The sequence below is a fragment of the Schistocerca piceifrons genome, chromosome 11, assembly GCF_021461385.2.
Source record: "Schistocerca piceifrons isolate TAMUIC-IGC-003096 chromosome 11, iqSchPice1.1, whole genome shotgun sequence".
Taxonomy (NCBI): Eukaryota; Metazoa; Arthropoda; class Insecta; order Orthoptera; family Acrididae; genus Schistocerca; species Schistocerca piceifrons.
In genome coordinates this window covers 12,353,886-12,373,619 of record NC_060148.1, presented here as the reverse complement: position 1 = coordinate 12,373,619, position 19,734 = coordinate 12,353,886, and the positions used below count along the sequence as shown (strand labels likewise).

General features: G+C 40.0%; 1 protein-coding gene across 1 annotated transcript in view; it reads right to left on the bottom strand.

Annotated features, from left to right (window-relative positions):
- LOC124720451 overlaps nt 1-19,734 on the bottom strand; it is a 381,758-nt gene that overhangs the window by 20,982 nt on the left and 341,042 nt on the right. The window contains exons 21-22 of the mRNA XM_047245803.1: nt 8,469-8,795; nt 2,910-3,079 (exon numbers count right to left, since the gene is read on the bottom strand). Of these exons, the coding sequence (XP_047101759.1) occupies nt 2,910-3,079; nt 8,469-8,795 (497 nt within the window). The remainder of the gene's footprint in view (nt 1-2,909; nt 3,080-8,468; nt 8,796-19,734) is intronic.

Sequence of the window (19,734 nt, the reverse complement as noted above, 5' to 3'; positions counted from 1 at the left end):
GATTTGGGTCCATCTGACTCCCTGGAGCTGGAACTAAACAACGAAATGGCCAAGGCTCGAAGAGAGCTACTTTCCAACGGAAAAGCCTACTTCTGGGCATTACACTGCCGTAACTGACGGCACATCGACGAGAGCTCAATTGAGAGATTGAAATCAGTCAGTGCCCGAGTCGGCCGACTCTTATCGATAAGGAACTGTCCGCAGTGATCTCCGGGTTTCCTTAAATAGCTGTTCTCCGTGACGATATGTGGTGACCCTCAGTAACTCGTGACCGGATGTCGGCACAGTTTTGTGATGCAGCCAGTGACCTCCCGCTTATGCCTGGTGAGGTACCTGGTGCTCTGTAGCTTTTGGTGTGCCCCCTGCTGATCTGAGGGCATACATCAAAATCCCACGTGGCTGCTACGGACCGTGTGGGAATTGCTTTCTGTGACTCGTGCACTACAGCTGTCACATGTGTTACGGCTGAACTCCATATCATACCATACGAAAGCGCTGGCATGTTGATAGACACACAAACAAACACACACACACACAGCCACACACAAAATTCAAGCTTTCGCAACAAACGGTTGCTTCATCAGGAAAGAGGGAAGGAGAGGGAAAGACGAAAGGATGTGGGTTTTAAGGGAGAGGGTAAGGAGTCATTCCAGTCCTAGAAGCGGTAAGACTTACCTTAGGGGGAAAAAAGGACATGTATACACTCACTCACTCACACACACACACACACACACACACACACACACACATATACAGACACAAGCAGACATATGTAAAGGCAAAGAGTTTGGGCAGAGATGTCAGTCGAGGCGGACGTACAGAGGCAGAGATGTTGTTGAATGACAGGTGACGTACGAGGGGCGGCAACTTGAAATTAGTGGAGGTTGAGGCCTGGCGGGTAAGTTGCTGTCCCTCGTACCTCACCTGTCATTCGACAACATCTCTGCCTCTGTACTTCCGCCTCGACTGACATCTCTGCCCAAACTCTTTGCCTTTACATACGTCTGCTTGTGTCTGGGTATGCGTGGATGGATATGTGTGTGTGTGCGAGTGTATACCTGTCCTTTTTTCCCCCTAAGATAAGTCTTTCCGCTCCCGGGATTGGAATGACTCCTTACCCTCTCCCTTAAAACCCACATCCTTTCGTCTTTCCCTCTCCTTCCCTCTTTTCTGATGAAGAAACCATTTGTTGCGAAAGCTTGAATTTTGTGTGTATGTTTGTGTTTGTTTGTGTGTCTATCGACCTGCCAGCACTTTTGTTTGGTAAGTCTCATCATCTTTGTTTTTAGATATATTTTTCCCACGTGGAATGTTTCTCTCTATTATATTCAAATAATAATATTGATTTATACAGTAGAATATAACTATCTGACCTCTTCCACGTATCCTGTGAGTCACAAGCTGCTGTGCGCTGTATTGACTTGTTGATATTTCTATAGAGAAGCCCAACTGTTGGCAGCACTCGTATATGATAAAAAGACTGGACATTCACAAATATGCACATAAGGCTTCCACTGGGGAAAAGTATTTCTGTTGCAGCTACGAGATAGTAAAAGTAATATGCTATAAATTATAACTCAGCTTCAACTATCAATGTGGAAACATGTAAACACGAACTGCAACAATTGATTCCAGCAGCTGACAAAAAGTAACATAGCTACTAACTTGCATACTGCCAAACAATACTAAACAGGGGTTAATGGGGTACACCTATAGTGTGACGACAAAGAAGTGCCTCCGTTTGCTGCCGGAAAAACTCTCAATTTTGTACTTACTGAAACATATTGTTCATATAACACCATAAACATTGGCCTTAATAATAAATATGAGAAAATTCCCTTTTACAAGTGAATGTGACGTTGGTCCTTCACAGTTTCCGGCAAACAAGAGAAACCAAAGATCCTGAAGACTAAAGTTGGCACATCAAATGAGTAGTACGTGTGTGCCCGTATATATTTCTACATGGTCCACAGATGTTCCAATGTCGTGTTACATTTAAACAAATGTCACTGCCCACTTCCCATTTATGAGAAGGAAATATGATTATGATCAAATGGTAAAGTAGCATTAAACAGGGATTAAGTCACCAACTGCATACTATACACGTTTGTTTTGTTTCACTTTTCTGCACTGTTGAAATGAGAGGTGTGCGATTTGAGTAATTGGCAAGTGCGACGGCAAGTAACACCTTCACCTTCTGTGGGCGGAGCCTCTTGTGTTTTGATGTCACAGCTCAGTGGTGTCTTGACTGTCAACGAGCAGACAGTCTCACCAAGAATGTAAACAGCAATGAACAAAAGAAGCTCTAAAATGAAAAGTTAATTACTTCTCGTTGAGCCTCCATGGCGGACTTTGTATTTAATTTATATTGTATCCCTTAAGAAGTAATGGTGATCTGTATACGCACCGAAACAGATACAAGACATACAATGATGAAATGTTGACGTCACTTTGTAATTACAGTAGATATTGTTTCTCCTTCCATCAGTGATGGGGGCAAAGGAGAGGAAGTGAAGTCTTTCTAGGGCTACAGATGGTTCCACAGAGATACTGATTTGCAGGACTTCCACATAAATAAGATAATTAACAGTGACCGAGTTACATCAAAGGTAAATTAATGTACGATAAGCCGGGTGATGTATCAAATGTGAGTTCTGCCTCGACTCCAAACACGTAAGAAGAGGGTCAATAAGCAATTCACCAGCCGTCAGCTAGAGTACCTAGGGGTATATCACCACGCCACCAGCGGCCATTCCACTCGACAATGGCGAATGTGCACTCATTTGAAAGCTTGTGGTGTTTCAACCATTTGATGCAGCTGCAAGCCCAAGAAATTTTATATTTTTATCAGTGACGAGTTCCAGAAGACAGAACGAGGCGACGTCACGTCCGGCTGCCCCACCACTCACCGAGCACCCAGTAGTTGCCCTTCTCCTTTCTACCCTTCTGCAGCACTTTGACGAAGCACTTGTGGAGTGACAGGTTGTGCCGGATCGAGTTCTGCCACGCCTTCTTGCTGTGTTCGAAGTAAGGGAAGCGGCTCGTGATGTAGGCGTAGATCTCGGACAGCTTCGCCTTCCTGTCAGACAGACAACAGCACACGGCTCAGAGCGCATCATCTGAAAGAGACACAGAGTCGGAACTACTGGCGAAGGGCGATTCTTGCCACATTCGATATGGGTGTCTGAGAAGTCACTTTTAAATCGTGTTTCAAAACACAAGGAAAAGACAGACTACACGTGGATTCTTGCAGAGAAGGTAACAGTAACAACCCATTTCTTATAATGTTATTTATTTATATAAATAAGACTGTAACCAGTTTTGAACTGACAGGTTTCTCATTAGACAGCTTGTTCACATTAAAAATACATTTTTTTTTACTTTGTATTAGCTTTCACTTTTTATTTCCCCATGTAATGAAATTTGTTCGAGCTTGTCCACTGTACACTGTTGTAACATTTATTTATGTACATCTGCTCCTTATCACTGCAGTAATACTTTATAACAAAGTGGCTGCGTTATTCATTTATCTTAATCTTAATCAGTTCTCTTGTAATATCAACAGTAAGCAATAGAATGTTTGTAGGTTGTAAATTTCTACTCTCACATCAATGTATATATCAAAATATGTCTGAAAGAGAAAGTATTTGGTATTATTATGGTTGTGATATCGGCATCTTTGTATACATACTTATATGTGACCAAACCTATTGGTGTGTGAGTGCTGCTTCAGATTATGTGCGTACATATACATAAAGAAAGTGCTTCATGCAGTGTTCGTTGGTGCACGATCAGAGGCAGTCAGCACTGGAACATGATGGCACAGAATTTTCGACAGCACCACCACCCCAATTTTCATCATCTGGGAGAACAAAAGTGAAAGCTAATATAAAGTAATGAAAAATGTATGTTAACAGAACAAGCCATCTGATTACGAACCTGTTGCTTAGAAACCTGTAATGATGCTATTTACATAGACAAATAGCATTATAAAAAGTGGTTGATTGGGGTTATCTTCTCTGTAAGAGTAAACCTGTATTTTGTACACAGCCACAAAGTCAGAATATCAGGTTTTGAGAAAATATTAAAAAAAAAATTGATTGCTACTCACCTTAAAGGTGACACAATGAGTTGCAGACAGACATAACAAAAAGACAGTTACACTTTAGCTTTTGGCCAAAACCTTCTTCAGGAGAGGAACCCCACATACATCCATTCGCACAAGCAAGCACACCACACGCACACATGACCACCACCTCTGGCATCTCTGGCCAAAATGTAGCTCTCACATTGAAAGAAAGCAGCAATCTGGAGGGGATGGAGAAGGGGGAGGGACAGCAGTGTACAGGTGGGGGAGAGAAGTAAGTGCTGTCGGGTGGAGTGTGCAGGGACTAGAATGCCAACAGGAAGTTGTGAGGCATAGAGGTGGGGAAAAAAGGAGCGAAAAAGTGAGGAGTGGGGAAAGATGGGTGGGAGAGATGAGAATGGGGAGGAGGTGATAGGACAGAGAGGGTGGGAATTGTTGGACGGAGGGCGTGGGGACACCATGATACCACAGGTTGGGGCTGGGAGTGGAGACTGAATTGTAAGAACAACTCTCAAACCCGCAGTTCAGAAAAGCTGGTGGTGGAGGGAAGGATCCAGATGTTTCAGATAGTGAAGCAGCCATTTGTGTTCAGCTTCATGTTGCGCCACAGGGAAGTCTACCTTGCTCTCGGCTACAGTTCAGTGGAGGCTGTTCATCCTGGTAGACAGCTAGTTGGTAGTCGTACCAACACAAAGAGATGTGCAATGTACTTTTTGACCTGCATTCATACACTGGGGGTTTGGCAATCAACATTTTCAGTTCTGTTGGAAGCCTATTGAAAATGGTTACTGCCGAATAGTGCTCAACTTTTCATACGTTACTTAATGGATTGTCATCAAAATGCACATTTTTCCATCCAGTGTTCGACGTGTTGATATTATCGAAAAAAATCCCATGATGGGAGTGTATACAGAATGTACAGAGGTGGCAGCGTTAGAATTCTTAGACACCTCGACAAAGGTCTACACGAAGTTCGTGAATTGCCACTGCTAATTTGTGTGACTGCCCTTCTCTCGTTGGGAATATTCTTGGTGAATGCACAGAGGTGCCCCCAAAATATAAGAAAATACGAGACAATAGTGTGAGGCAAAGTAAAAAAGCTTTAGCATTTGAGTGTCAGGGAAGTGGAGATTATTTTTATTGTAAATATAGCAGCATTCAGTTTCTGCAAAAGATCTGGAATGTTGTACTTCCAAAAAAAGCCATCCATTTACCCTGAGGTATAAAAATTTAATATGGTTGATTTCCTCAACTGTTTGATCATCTTAGGACACAAAAATTTTGCTTCTGCAAGAGTTCTCTGTCAGAAACTGTACGCTATGTGTTTCGTTATTTTGATACACATATCTTTTGTCTACCCCAAAGTAAATAGTTGGGCGGAGACAGATGTGGTGAGCATGGGAGCCAGAGATATTTCCTAATTAGTCTGTCTCCCAGGACTTCATAGGAATTGAATCCGACAATGGAAAATCCAGAATGGAATATAACAGTATTATGAAAAAGAAAGTTGCCACTCACCATATAGCAGATATGCTGAGTCGCACACACAAGCGCAATCCAGACACACACAACAGGTGTGTGTGTGAGTGTGAGTGTGTGTGTGTGTGTGTGTGTGTGTGTGTGTGGTCTATTTTTGATGAAGGCCTTGTGGGCTGAAAGCTTTATTTGTGACAGTCTTTTTGTTGCACCTATGTGCGACTCAGCATCTCTGGTATATGGTGAGTGGCAACTTCCTTTTTCATAATATAGTCATAGCAAGTGGTGTGCCATATGAGCATTGTCTTTTTGAAATACGAATGACTGATCTTGTTTTCATTCAGCAGGACAATAAATGGATAAATTACCTGGGAACAGCAGTCAATGGAAGGGAAACTAGCATAAAAAATGATCGGCCCTATAATTCACGCTCACATTATAGTAATCCACACTCTGATTTTCTCAATGTAGGGTGGCATTTCCCTTAAGGCATATGGATTTTATTGTGACCAAATTCTTGCATTTATGGGATTATGTAGTCAGATAGGTAAAACCGTGGCTTATCAGTGAAAAAGGTTCAATCTGAAGCACTAACTCCATACAGTTTAACAAATCGCCGAAACCACTCACAATATGTATTTTCTTTGCACGGTCCGAGCAATGTAAATGTTGCGCAGCAGTAATTTTACACGGATAAACCCCCAGTTCTTTGGTTGCAGCCTTATGTGCTGTTGTACAAGAGACTTGAGCCCCTTGTAATGATCCCCTCACTGATTTTGTTGGACTCTGCAACACGGTGTCCAAAATGCCGTCAAGGTCCCATTCTGTTAAAATTTTGGGCCCACCAGTTCATGGTGCATCACGAACTGAACTTGTTGTCGGGAATTTGTGAATGAAACCACATACAGTGTTACGATGCGGGAAAACGCAAACTAAATTGCTGCCTCACAGGCTCCAAAAGTTTCCTCCTGTACGGGAAACATCTTCCACTGAAAACACTCTCTCTGCACAGTAAACGTTCTCACTCAACTTACGCAAGACCTAGTGTAACAACAATGACTCTGTACTATTGTACATATAAGTAATGCTTTTCATCTGATTTTACGATAAACTTGGGTAATTGATGTTCTGATTCCAGTTCTTTTTGTTTCATCCCATTATGCTAAGAAAACTATAAATAAGTTTCAATGTGAATATTAATGTTTATGTCAAATGTCAAGTAATATTGTAATAGAATTGAAATGTAATGAATGTTGAAACTGTTGTAAGATGTTTAAAATTGTAACTGTGCGTCTGGTCCATACGTAGGCAATGTGTTAGGATATGTAGAATGCAAAACCTCTGGTGAATACCCTGTCTGTAGGGGAGCGGTAAAAGGTGGATGGCAGGCGAGCGCGGGAAAATGCGGACGGGTGCGGCACGGCACAACGGGCTCAGCAGTAGTAGTCGGAGTTGGGCACTGGTTTGAGCAAAACCTTCTGGAGCGTGGAGGCTCTCCTGGAAGACGTAGCTTCACTGAGCCTCGGGTATGCCATTCCAACACCCACACAGCATGGCAAAATTCCATAGGCACTAAACGGAAAAGTATGGCGACGCTATGAAGAAATAAAGTGCCGGTACGTCAAGAGCCAGTGGTTGTATGTGTGCTCTGTGCATCGCTATCCCGCCGCCTGCCAGCCGCCGCACCGATACACACAAGTTGAAACTTTTAGTACTGTATTCGTATGGATCAGAGGGTGAACTGTGTTTGTTAGGTGCAATAATAACCTAAATTTTACCAGAACTTTTCCATCATTTAATTATCCCCACAACTAACCTAGACAGGGGCCTTTCCAAACGTTGTGCAAACCGAGTGTCCCGAAATGAAAACTTAAAATTGTGTTAATAATAATTATTTGCAGAACTAGGTATATTAGAATAGTGTTTAAAGAAATGTTTTGTTAATGAACCAGTAAATGAATAGCGAAGGTCTAACAAAGTCAAAAGATAACTTTAGTATTGATATAGTAATGAAGTTAAATGTTTCAAGACATATTTGAAGGCATTTAAATGAGCAGTAAATAAGATGAAAAGAATAGTAACTTATATACTGGAAATCTTGAATGAATAATAAATTCAGTAATCATTTTTTTTTAAAATACAGGGTAACCTATGCCCGATTTTAATCAGATTAATAGACAGTATAAAGTATTGTAGTAAACACTATAGTGTAGTGTTATGTATTCATGATTTTCCATATCAGTACAGAATGTGACACTATCAGTTCAATAGATTTTCTGGCTCTAAAATTCTACTATATTATGCAGTGTTACAACTTGTTGTTTTCCATGAATATATAAAAATTTGTACAGGGAAGAAACTCAGTTAATGCCTAATTAGGCTGGCGACCGTATTATTGTCACATTGGTAACATCTTCTGGTTTGCTCTTGTTCCGTCCTGACGTGTGATTGCATTTTGAACTTACTTGACGTATCATTGGTATGACAGAGTGGATGTAAGTCTGATTTGCCACCATTCAGGTACACGCGGTCGATATCTATACGAAAATCCTTTCTCATAAGGTGAATCCCACTCACTTACCACAGCACGGGCTTTAATGCGTACTGTGTCACGGAGGTTACACAAGACAGAAACAAAACTAACAGCTGCTATGCACATGCAACACGACTGCCCTCACTCCACCACTGCAGGGCCACAGAACGTGCAGTAAAGAATTGAATGTGCAGACAAAGACTCGAATGTGCTGTCACAACCTGTAAGGTGAGACCCGTGATCCTCCCTGCTGAGTGGAGGCTTTGCTGATAAACGGTACCGTGGGTAGTGCTGAACTGTGACAGCACATATCTAGGAAGATGTAGTGTATTTTAGTGAAGACATTTAGCACTTTGTTGCAGTCCTACCAACCTGTGAGGTGACTGTGCTATGGCCATAGCAATGAGTGCCTTGTACGAGAACGGCGGCCTCTTTTCGGCAGTGCTGGCCGAGTCAGTATTTCCCGTGTGCTGTTCCTCTCCCACTCCGGTGGCAGCATCGCTCACCGTGGTGCCACCACCGTTTATACCGTTGCTGCTGCCGTCGCCGTTCGCGGCTGTGCCCGTCGACACCGTCTCGTCCAGTGCCGGGGCGTAGCCCTCGCTGTGGCCGTTGTCAGTGTGGAGCGAGTTGGCGCCATCCTTGCCAGTGCTGTCAACATTGGAGACTGACGGACTGGGTGTGGTCAGGGGGGCAGTGCTGTTTCAGAATAACAGAGACAGTGTTCAGTGGAGTTCTGAGGTTCCGTAGATGCTGCCACGGAATACCTCAGACCAGTCACTACAAATAACTACAATAACATAATATATAATAATAGTAGCTACAATAATAATGATCACCACAACACCAGCAGAAGCAATGACCAGCATAAAATCATTAAATCAAACAATTCTAGCGGCTATGATAAAATATCAACAAGGTTGATTAAACAGTGTGGTTCTGAGTTTCGTGAATTTTTAAGTTATTTGTGTGACCTATTTTTTATTAGTGGAACATTTCCTGAATGGCTGAAATATGCTGAAGTTATGCCTTTGTACAATAAAGGAGATAAAGACATACTATCGTCAAACTTCTGTCCAGTCTCATTTTTGCCCACATTCTCATGAATTTTAGAAAAGATAATAAACACTCAATTTCTTAACCATTTTATCACAAATAAAGTAATACCCAAGGTATACTTTGTGATCTGTCAAATCACAATATCCTTTCAAGCAATTTAGAATATTTTGGTGTAACAGGAGAAGGCACAAAATTGTTCAAATCCTGTATTTCTGACAGTCAACAAAGGGTATCGATAGGAAAGAGACATGTATTCAGCTGTCACGCATCACGCAATTGGGAACAAATTTCATATGGTGGCCCCTAAGGTCCCATCTCAGGGTCCTTACTTTTTCTTGCGTGTATCAATGACCTTTCACCAGTAATGTTACCAGATGCCAAGATTGTTTTGTCTGCAGATGATACAAACATTGCAAGAGTAGGTTAAGAAAGACAGAACAATGAAAACTTGCTTGCTGTGGAGGAATTCCTGGCCAAAAACAACTTGGCAATAGCCCCCACCCTTCCTAGTCGCCATACCTAGGCTTGTGTGTCTTCGACCTGTTCCCGAAGATGAAAACAGTGTTGAAAGGGCGATGATTTGACTCGATTGTAGACATCTGACTGGAATCACAGTGGATTCGGAACACCCGTCCACCCTGCGGCTTTCCAGAAATGTTCCAAAAATGGGGATAACTCTGGGATCACTGCACACGTGCCTGAGGTGATTACTTCAAAGGTGACAGAGGATATTAGGATGTAAGTACAGTTTTCTGATTTTTACAATGAAATTCTCAGACATTATGGGTAGCACCACACATGTAACAGGTAGAACAGCAACCAGAGTGCATCGAAGTTTTTTGAATTTAGTTGTTGAACGGCCTGGTCGGGTATACAGCATGATCAGAAACTGTCTGAACAGCTTGTAAGGGTGTTGCAGTGTGGGTTGTGCTAAGAAATAATTGTTAACAAAAAAGAAATCAATGCTTTGGGATCTTTCTGAGTCATTTAGCATTGAAGCTATTCAACCAGATTGACGCAAGTGCCAATTCAATGCACTATTGCCGAAGTTGTTCTTCATTGAGTTTCCACAAACCAAAGAACTCTAGCTTTTGCTCTTTTTCCTTAACCATTTCAGATGTGAATTTTTTCCGGGGGGGGGGGGAGGGGGGGGGGGGGGGGGAGAAAAAATTTTCTTTATGCTATAATGCTCTTAGGTGACATTTTAATGAATTTAGATGCATTTTTAATGATTTATACAAATATTTCAATAATTATGCAAAGTAACAATAATAATGGTTTCTAGTCACCTACCGGGTGCCTCCCCTGATGGTGGGTGGATAGGGACATGCTCACCAGATATGGTGGGTACCGGGAAAATAAAATACCTAGGGTGGACCAAAACTAGTACAAAAGGGCACGACGGCTCCAAATGACAGAGGTGGTACCCGACAGCGTCAGATCCTGTCAAATGGCACATACCAGACAAAACTATAAATTACAAGTAAAATCATGGTTCGTGCACATAATAACAAAATTACCCCAGGTGGTAAAATCCACCCACCTAGTGAAAAGGTGGCAACCGGTTGTTCAGATTCTGGGGAGACTGGGCCTACACGATTTGTGAGTGACTCGGAGCATTCTGGAAAACTTCCCAGAAACCAAAACGAGAACAAAAATTACATTGCAACAATAAACATACAGACACTGATACAACCAGGAAAATTACATACAGTAACAGATGAATTAGAGACTGAAAATCCATATCCTAGCAGTACAAGAGACAAGGTTCCCAGATGATCAAATCACTGATTACAATAGTTTCAGAATCTTCAAATGCGGAACTGATAGGAAAATTGGCAGAGGGGCAAACATGCTCAGTACGGCCTTTATTGTTGAAAAATCTGCTGTTGAATCTATAAAGTCTGTAAGAACCATTAACAGCAGACTAATGTTTCCTAGGTTTAAAAAACTACACTCTAATTAATGTTCATGCACCTTGCAACATGGAAAATAGGAAGAACAGAGAAAACGTACATAAATTCTGGGAACAATTGGAACTTGAAATCTCTAAAATACCAAGAAATGACATAGAAATACTTCTTGGAAATGTCAATGCACAGATTGACAAAACTAAATAAATAAATGAAATAAAATAAAATAAAAATTATAAAGACAGTTGGCCTACACCCAGCGCATGAGACTAATCCAACCCTGGCAACAGTTCAACATGAAAATCAGCTCAACTTCTTTCAAACAAGAAACCTAGTAAACAGAAAACATGGAGATCTCCTATAGGCCAACTTGGAGAATTTCAGATAGACCATGTGGCCACCTCTTATGACTTCCAAAAAGAGATCAGAGATATCCAAGTTAAGAAATACGCAAATATCGACTCTGATCACCACCTCATGAGGGTTCGAGTACAGTTCACCCCAAGACAAAAAGCACCACGAACACCACCAGTAATTCCAAAATTTGATCTACAAAAACCAACAGAATCAGAAACAAAAGAAAAATGGGAAAATTCTCCTGCAAACTATTGGGAAAAATTCAAGACAAAAATCACAGAAATAGGCAAGGAACAAATACTGTCACAGAAGAAACCCAAACATTCATAGTGGAATATAGAATGTGAAAAGGCATTTGAACTACACAAAAAAGCCTTCGCAAAATACACCTCGAATATGAATTAGGATAGTTACCAAAACTTTCTAGAAACATGAAAAGTTTCGAATAAAATTATCAGACAAGAGAAGAGAAAATATGTAATCCAGCAACTGGAGTCAATAGAAATAGATTTTGAAAATTATAATACACATGGACTCTACAAGACCTCTGCAAACAAAATTGAAGGGTAGAACCCTCAAAATGTTTGTTTCCAGAAACCAGATGGGAATTTAGTACTAAGTGATGAAGAAAATTGTGAAGTAATAGGCCGAATATTTTGAAAAACTACTTAATTGTCCCGAACCGACAGAAACCCTGCCAACATCCAACACCAAAGCCCCACCACAAAAAGATTCTTCACTGCTAACGAAAGAAGAAATTAACAAACACAGAAAGAAACTTAAAAATAACAAAGCCTATGGGGAGGATAGAATTGTAGCCGAATTTCTCAAAAGTCTAGGGCCTAAATCAAGAAAGGGGCTAGTAAGAATTATGCAAAATATATGAATCACTGAAGAAATCCCAGAAGATTGGCTTTGTGCCTTAATACACCTATTACATATAAAAGAGGACAAACATGATGTGAATAATTACAGAGAAATTTCTCTACTCCCTGTTACACATAAGATATTATCAGCTTGTATACTTGAAGGAGCATAGTAAGTGCTAAAACCCTAAATCTCTCGTTTCAGGCCAAATAGATCATGCCCAGAGCAAATTTTAAACCTAAAATTAATCACAAGAATAAGGAAGATGCGAGGCACGCCTACAGTATATGTCTTTGTCGACTTCAAAAAGGCCTATCACTCAATACACAGACCCACAGTATTTAGGTTTCTTGAAGAAAAAGGATTGGATCGCATCGGAAAATACAGAAAATCATTCAGCAGACATTAACAAATACAACATACAAAGTGAAATTTATGGGAAAACTTTCAAAACCATTCGAGACAAAAACTGGGGTAAGACAAGGTGATTGGTTATCGCCTTTGTTGTTGAATGTAGTTCTAGATAGAGTGATGGAAGAATGGGAAAAGAAATTTGAAGAAGAAAATTGCTGGAAATCAATTTCACTAGAGAGAGAGAGAGAGAGAGAGAGAGAGAGAGAGAGAGAGAGAAACTACGAATCCCCTACTCAGCTTTTGCACACGATCTCACAATAATGGCAGATTCTTGTGAGATGGCTATAAAACAGATAGAAACCCTAAACGATTGCGCAGAGAAAGTCAGCCTGCAAACATCATTCAAAAAGACAGTGTTTACAACAACAAATTTAGAAATTTTCAAATTACAAACCAAAAATGGAGAAATTAGCAGAGTATCACACTTTAAATATCTAGGAGAAATTATCTCTCAAAAATATGCACAACAAGAAAGAATACAAAAATCTAAAAAAGGGTTAGGATTAGTGCGAAACCTCTACAATAAAAAATGTTTATTTTTACAAGCCAAAATTAGACATTACAAAACAGTGATTAAACCATCAATGTTATATGTCCGCGAAACCTTGGCACTAAACAGGAAAACTGATATACAAAATCTAAAGAAAGAAGAAAGAAAAATAATTAGGAAAATTTTGGAACCAAGCTGGACTGAGAATGGATCTAAATGGAGAATTGATCTAAAATGTTAAAAAAGACTTGGAAGTAGTCACAATCACCAAAGAAGAAATAGACGTAAGGAACAATTTTAGAGTAAAAGTAGAAAAATGGGAGGTTAAACTAGAGACAAAAGCCTGAAGGACCGGAGCAAAATGGAGTGAAGAAAGAAGAGCTAAATTCTCGCAAACAATGAAAAACTGGTGGGCAAATAAGAACAAGAAGAACGGAAAATGAACCCTCTATACTTAGCATCTTCAAATCTGGGAGCTTTGTGACTAATAATAATAGTAATATTCAGTTATACAGTGCATTATAACTAACCGACAACTTCTGTAAATTCTGGCAGTAACAAGTTGCTGCACATTCAGTTGTTGCTATTTTTACAGTGATCCCCACGAGGTGGGAGCACAATGAAAAGATTGAACATTCACAGATGCGTGCAACAGATTTCCATTGAGGAAAAATATTCCTGTTGCAGCTAACACACACTAAATATTACTATACATAATTACAACCAGAGGGTCTCAAAGTATTAAATTTATCACTGCTGAAAAAGGCACCTTTTAATTGGTAATGAGCATTCAAACAAGTGATAACTCACGGAGTCACAGACATCTCTGCATCACCACATTTTAGCAAATGCAAGTGCTTGAATTTGCATGCACAATGACCAGATTGGCTAACTTCAATATTGAATAATTTGGAAATGGCAGAATGCATCAAATTGTTTCCTTAACAGGTATTTCTCAGTACAATCTCCCTTGCAACACCCTTACAAACTTTTAGACTGTTTCCGCCCACCCTGCATAAGAGCACGAACAGTGTTACATGTCGAGTGACCACGGAAATACTGTGTACTTGTGTGAAACACTGTTACCAACACATGACAAAGTTTGAGACATCAGGTAAATAAATGATTAGATGTGCTATGCAAAATATCCAAGAATTTCACTGCACCTCTCAAACCTAGTGGCAGTACAACATTCCACTGACTGGTTGAATCGTGCAATATTTTGGTTTGTGGGAGGCTGCACTATAATGGTGGCGCAAAGGTGAGCTGCACGATTACTTTGGGGCAGACACACTCATCGTCAAGATTCTGGTCGACCACATCTGACCGCCACATAGGACGATCGACTTGTTGCACGCGAAGCAAATTGTAACCCCACGAAATCTGCGCCTTCAGTCAGTGAACAAGTAATAGACTCTCTCCTACATTTTGTGTCATCTTGCACTGCTGGTTGAAGACTAGGAGCAGCTGGAGCAAGGAATTAACATCCCACACACAAGCTGCTGTTTAACAACAACAACAACAACAACAACACAAACAGATGTGTGTGAAGTGGTACCTGAACTGCGAAGCACTGACTGCTGACAAACAGCATCACGCTGTATTTAGTGACGGGTCACAGTTCTGAACTACACCGGATGACCATTGTCGACAAATGTGACTGCGAGCTGGGGAGAGGTGCCATTCTTCCAATATTTTGGTGAGGAACAGCAGTGTTACTCTCGGCACCACGGTGCTGTGAGCCAGCGGGTAGGTCGAATATTACGGTATAAGTGGCTCAGTTGGCTCATGGATTAAATCCTACCTAGCTGGAAGAAAGCAGGAGGTCACGTTGAACGACTCTGAGGGGTACTCTGTGTCATCTAGCTGGGGCTCTATTGGTTGTGGTGTTCCGCAGGGCTCTGCACTTGGCCCCCTTCTCTTCCTCATCTTCATCAATGACCTTTCCTTGTGTACTAGCTTTAAAACTCACTTTACTCTTTTTGCTGATGACACCTCTATCCTCATCAACAAAACTCCCAACCTCAATCTCGAGGAATCGGCCTATATTGTCTTTAGTGAAGTATGTAATTGGTTTGTAAATAATGGGTTATTACTAAATGTTAATAAGACACAGTTTGTGCATTTCCAAGTAAGGAAAAAAGTTGAGGATCAATTAAGTATTACATTGAATGGTAGTGAGTTATTACAAGTTGAGTCAACCAAGTTTCTGTGTGTACACATTGACAACAGTCTAAAATGGTCTGAATATATTTTGCACCTCCACAAAAACCTCAGCAACATTCACTGTTTGTATTATTTCCACTGTATGTGACTGAGACACCACAAAAACTGCTTATTTTAGTTATTTCCATGCGTTATTGCTGTATGGCTTAGTTTTCTGGGGTAATTAGCCACTATCCAAAAAAATATTCATTGCCCAAAAGAGAGTTATTAGGATAATGAGTGGACTCCAGCCTAGACATTCTTGTAGGAACCTTTTCAGGAAATTAGGGATACTGTCAACTGCACTTGGTTGCTGAAACAGGCAATATTCTCTTTCAGCAACCAAGTTTTGGAAGCCATTAACAAAAAAAGTCTCCAGTGGGTATTTTTTGTGATCTTACGAAAGCCATTGACTATGTAAACCACCAAATTCTTTTGAAAAAGGCAGAATATTATGGGTTAGGTGGTACTGTTGGCTTGTGACTATAATCATATCTACAGAATCGGAAGCAGATTGTAATGCTAAATGGCTCCTCTGGAGAACCTGCCTCGTCTGAATGGGGCACTGTAACGTGTGGTGTGCCTCAAGGGTCCGTTTTGGGCCCACTGCTTTTCCTCATCTTCGTTAATGATCTTCCTCTTTGTTCTGATGCAAACAGCAAATTTACCCTGTTTGCTGATGATACCACAATTCTAACTGACGATTTGATAGATCACAATCTTGAACAAACTACAAATACTGTTTTTAATGACATCTTAAATTGGTTCTCCTCAAATGGTCTCTCACTCAATGCAAATAAAACCCATTATATGAGGTTCCATACATCACAAAGTAATCTTGATGAAATTAACATAAAATGTAGAGATCAACCAATACAGAAGGTTGAAGATACAAAATTCCTGGGTGCTTACATAGACAGCAAATGTAATTGGTCAGTTCACATTCTTCATCTATGTAAAAAAACTTAGCTCGGCAACATTTGCATTACAGGTAATTTCTTCAGTGGCTGAAGTTGACACCATTAAGGTTGCTACTTTGGCTATTTCCACTCATTGATGTCATATGCTACCATATTCTGGGGGAACCAACCACTTGCAAAAAAAGTTTTCACCAAAAAAAAATCAGAATAATGTGTGGGGTCCATCAAAAACACTCTTGCAGGCACTTGTTTCAGAAGATAGGTATCCTAAACAACTACCTCACAGTATTTTTTTCCTTGCTGACCTTTGTGTGCAAAAATTATTCTATCTACAAAGACAACAGTAAATTCCATGGCTATAACACCAGAAACAAAAAAATCTATATTTCAAAATGAAACGTCTCACTCTGGTACAAAAAGGTGTTTATTACTCCAGCATTAAGCTGTTCAATGCTCTCCCACTACATATCAAATCTGTTCATACAGAACTGCCAAAATTTAAACAAGTTCTCAAAGATTACCTGACAGAGAAATCTTTTTATACTGTGGATGAATATTTGAAAGAAAATGTATACCATCACTAAACTTATTGTGTCTAGAAGTAGTTCAATTGATTTTATTGTCACTTGAGCATTAGCACACTTTTGGTAACAACAGATTGGCTGTACCTGTATTTACTCTTGTAGGGCTAATATCTGATTTAACTTGTGCTCTTATTTTTAACCTTTATTTGAAACTCCTTTTTCTGTTAAATCGTTGTTATGTTATCTAGCTGACATTATATCTATTACTGTATGTATAGTATGTCTTACTTAAACTATGTACAATTTGGCATTGAATTGCCCTTCTATTTATTGTATGTTTAAATTGAAACATGGACAATTTGACACATTCCATATTCTTGTGATTGACTCACTAACTGGATCTATGGAACATGAAATAAATAAATAAATGTCAATGTATCTACTCCCTGCTATCCTTCATTGGTAAAAATGGACAATCGTACAAAGCCAATGATTCATACCATACCCACAATACCAGGAGGAAGATGGACCTCCATTATGAATCAAAAAACCTTACTATTGTACAAAAAGGAGTCCATTACATGAGCTACAAGGTGTTCAATGCTCTCCCACCATCACTGAAATTACTTATCCACGAGCTTCCCAAATTTAAACAACAGCTCAAACAGTATTTATTAGATAATTCCTTCTATTCGGTAGAAGAATATTTCAGTATAATTAACTGTAATTGATTTTTTCATTTACTAATTTGATGTGCTATTGTGCATCACAATCACTTTTAACATTACTGTGTCTTTCATTTAGCTATTAAGATCTACCATATTTTTTTAATGTAATTTTTTTCTATACCTGTTAATGTGTATTTTGTCTTATACCAGATATCCTCTTGCAAGTGGTACTTTTATGTATTGCTTTTGTATTATTTGTAATAATTCTGACATGCCCTACAACCATGCGAATGCCTCACAGTATAGGATTTAAGGGATATAAATAAATAAATAAGGACGTCAGGTCACGGGCAGCAGTACCTGAGGGGAAATGATGGCACAACAGTAAATCACGGAAATCCTGTATCCTTAAGTGTTACCTCACACACGAGAGTGTCGTGGTGACATTTTTCAACAGGATAACACTCGTCCACAGCGGGCACGGGTCTCTACGAACTGTCCACGTAATTTTGAGATACCTCTCAGGCAGCTAGATTCCTAGATCTGTACCCGACAAAACGTGTGTGGGAGCAGTTAGGATATCTACCCCGCCCCTGTGCCAGTGTACAGGATATGAAGCACCATATTCAACAGTTGTGGGTCAGCCTACCTCAGAAGAGGGTAAAACAGCTTTACGAGACCCTTCCCAAGTGAATTTGAGCGTGCTTCCAGGCCAGACAGACATACACGTCATAATGATAAGTGGGCTCATGCTGCCACGGTTTCTGTAAGTTTGACTCGATTTTGTAATTACCAAAATCCTCTCGAGCCATTAAGTTTTGTTTTATTTCCTCCTCCTGTTCTGAATGCTCCACTTTTCTTCTTAATCAGTGTAGCTGGGCTCACAGTGAAAGGGTTGATAGTATTAGCAGAAATAGAAGTAGAAGTAGTAGTAGTAGCAGTAGTAATAGTGTCCCAGGTGTACCGGTATGAAACGAGCGTTTTTTTGTGAAAATGAAACACTAATTATGCATTGAGAAGTAAAAATATTTTATTCAAAGTACTGACCATTGCTTTCTATGCATTTTGACCACCTTTCTGGCAATTTGGGGACAACCACGCCAATAGAAATGTTCGTCTTTTGAAGCAAACCAATCAGACACCCAATTTTCGACTTCTTCGTAGGAATCAAAGTGTTCCTCAGCCAGTGCATGTCCCATTGATGAAAACAAATGGTAGTCGAAGGGGCCAAGTCTGGTGAATACGGCTGGTGGGGTAGCAGCTCCCAGCCGAGTGTTTTGATTGTATCCTGAACCAGTTTTGCTTTGTGTGCAGGTGCATTGTCATGTAAAAAAATTACTTTGCCACGTCTTCTGGCCCGTTCTGGTCTTTTTTCGATCAATGCATAGTTCAAATTGATCATTTGTTGTCTGTAGCGATTAGTATTCACAGTTTCACCAGGTTTTAGAAGTTCATGATACACCACACGTTTCTGACCCCACCGAGCACAGAGCATTGTCTTCTTGCCGAATCGATCTGATTTTGCAGTCGATGTTGACAGTTGTCCCAGAACAACCCACGATTTTTCCCATTTAGGATTCTTAAAATAAATCCATTTTTCATTGCCAGTAACAATTCGATGCAAAATTGATTTTCTTTCATGTCTTTGAAGCAAAATTTTACAAATGGTTTTTCGGTTTTCCATCTGTCTTTCATTCAATTCATGTGGCACCCATTTTCCACACTTTTGGATCTTTCCCATAGCTTTGAAACGGTCATAAATTGTTTGTTGTGCAACATTCAGCATTGCTGCAATTTGCTCCTGACTCAGAGTATCATCTTCATCCAATATTGCTTGCAATTCGGCGTCTTAAAACTTTTTTGGCGGTCTTCCACATTCCTCATTTCTTACATCAAAATCATTTTTTCTGAACCGTTGAAACCATCTTTTGCACGTTGCTTCTGATAGAGCACGATCACCACATGCCTCGACCAGCATTTGATGCGACTCTGCAGCCCTTTTCTTCGAATGAAAACAAAAAATTAATGCTTTCCGCAAATCATCAGTTTCTGTTACAAAATTCGACATTGTTAACACAATGAAAACATATGATGTTGTTTGTTCCATGACTTGATGTATACTAAATATCTTTGACAGATGTCATACCAACAAAAAAAAAAAAAAAACAGAAGGCTCATTCACAACAAATGTTCCCTATCGACACATTTGTATCTTAATGCT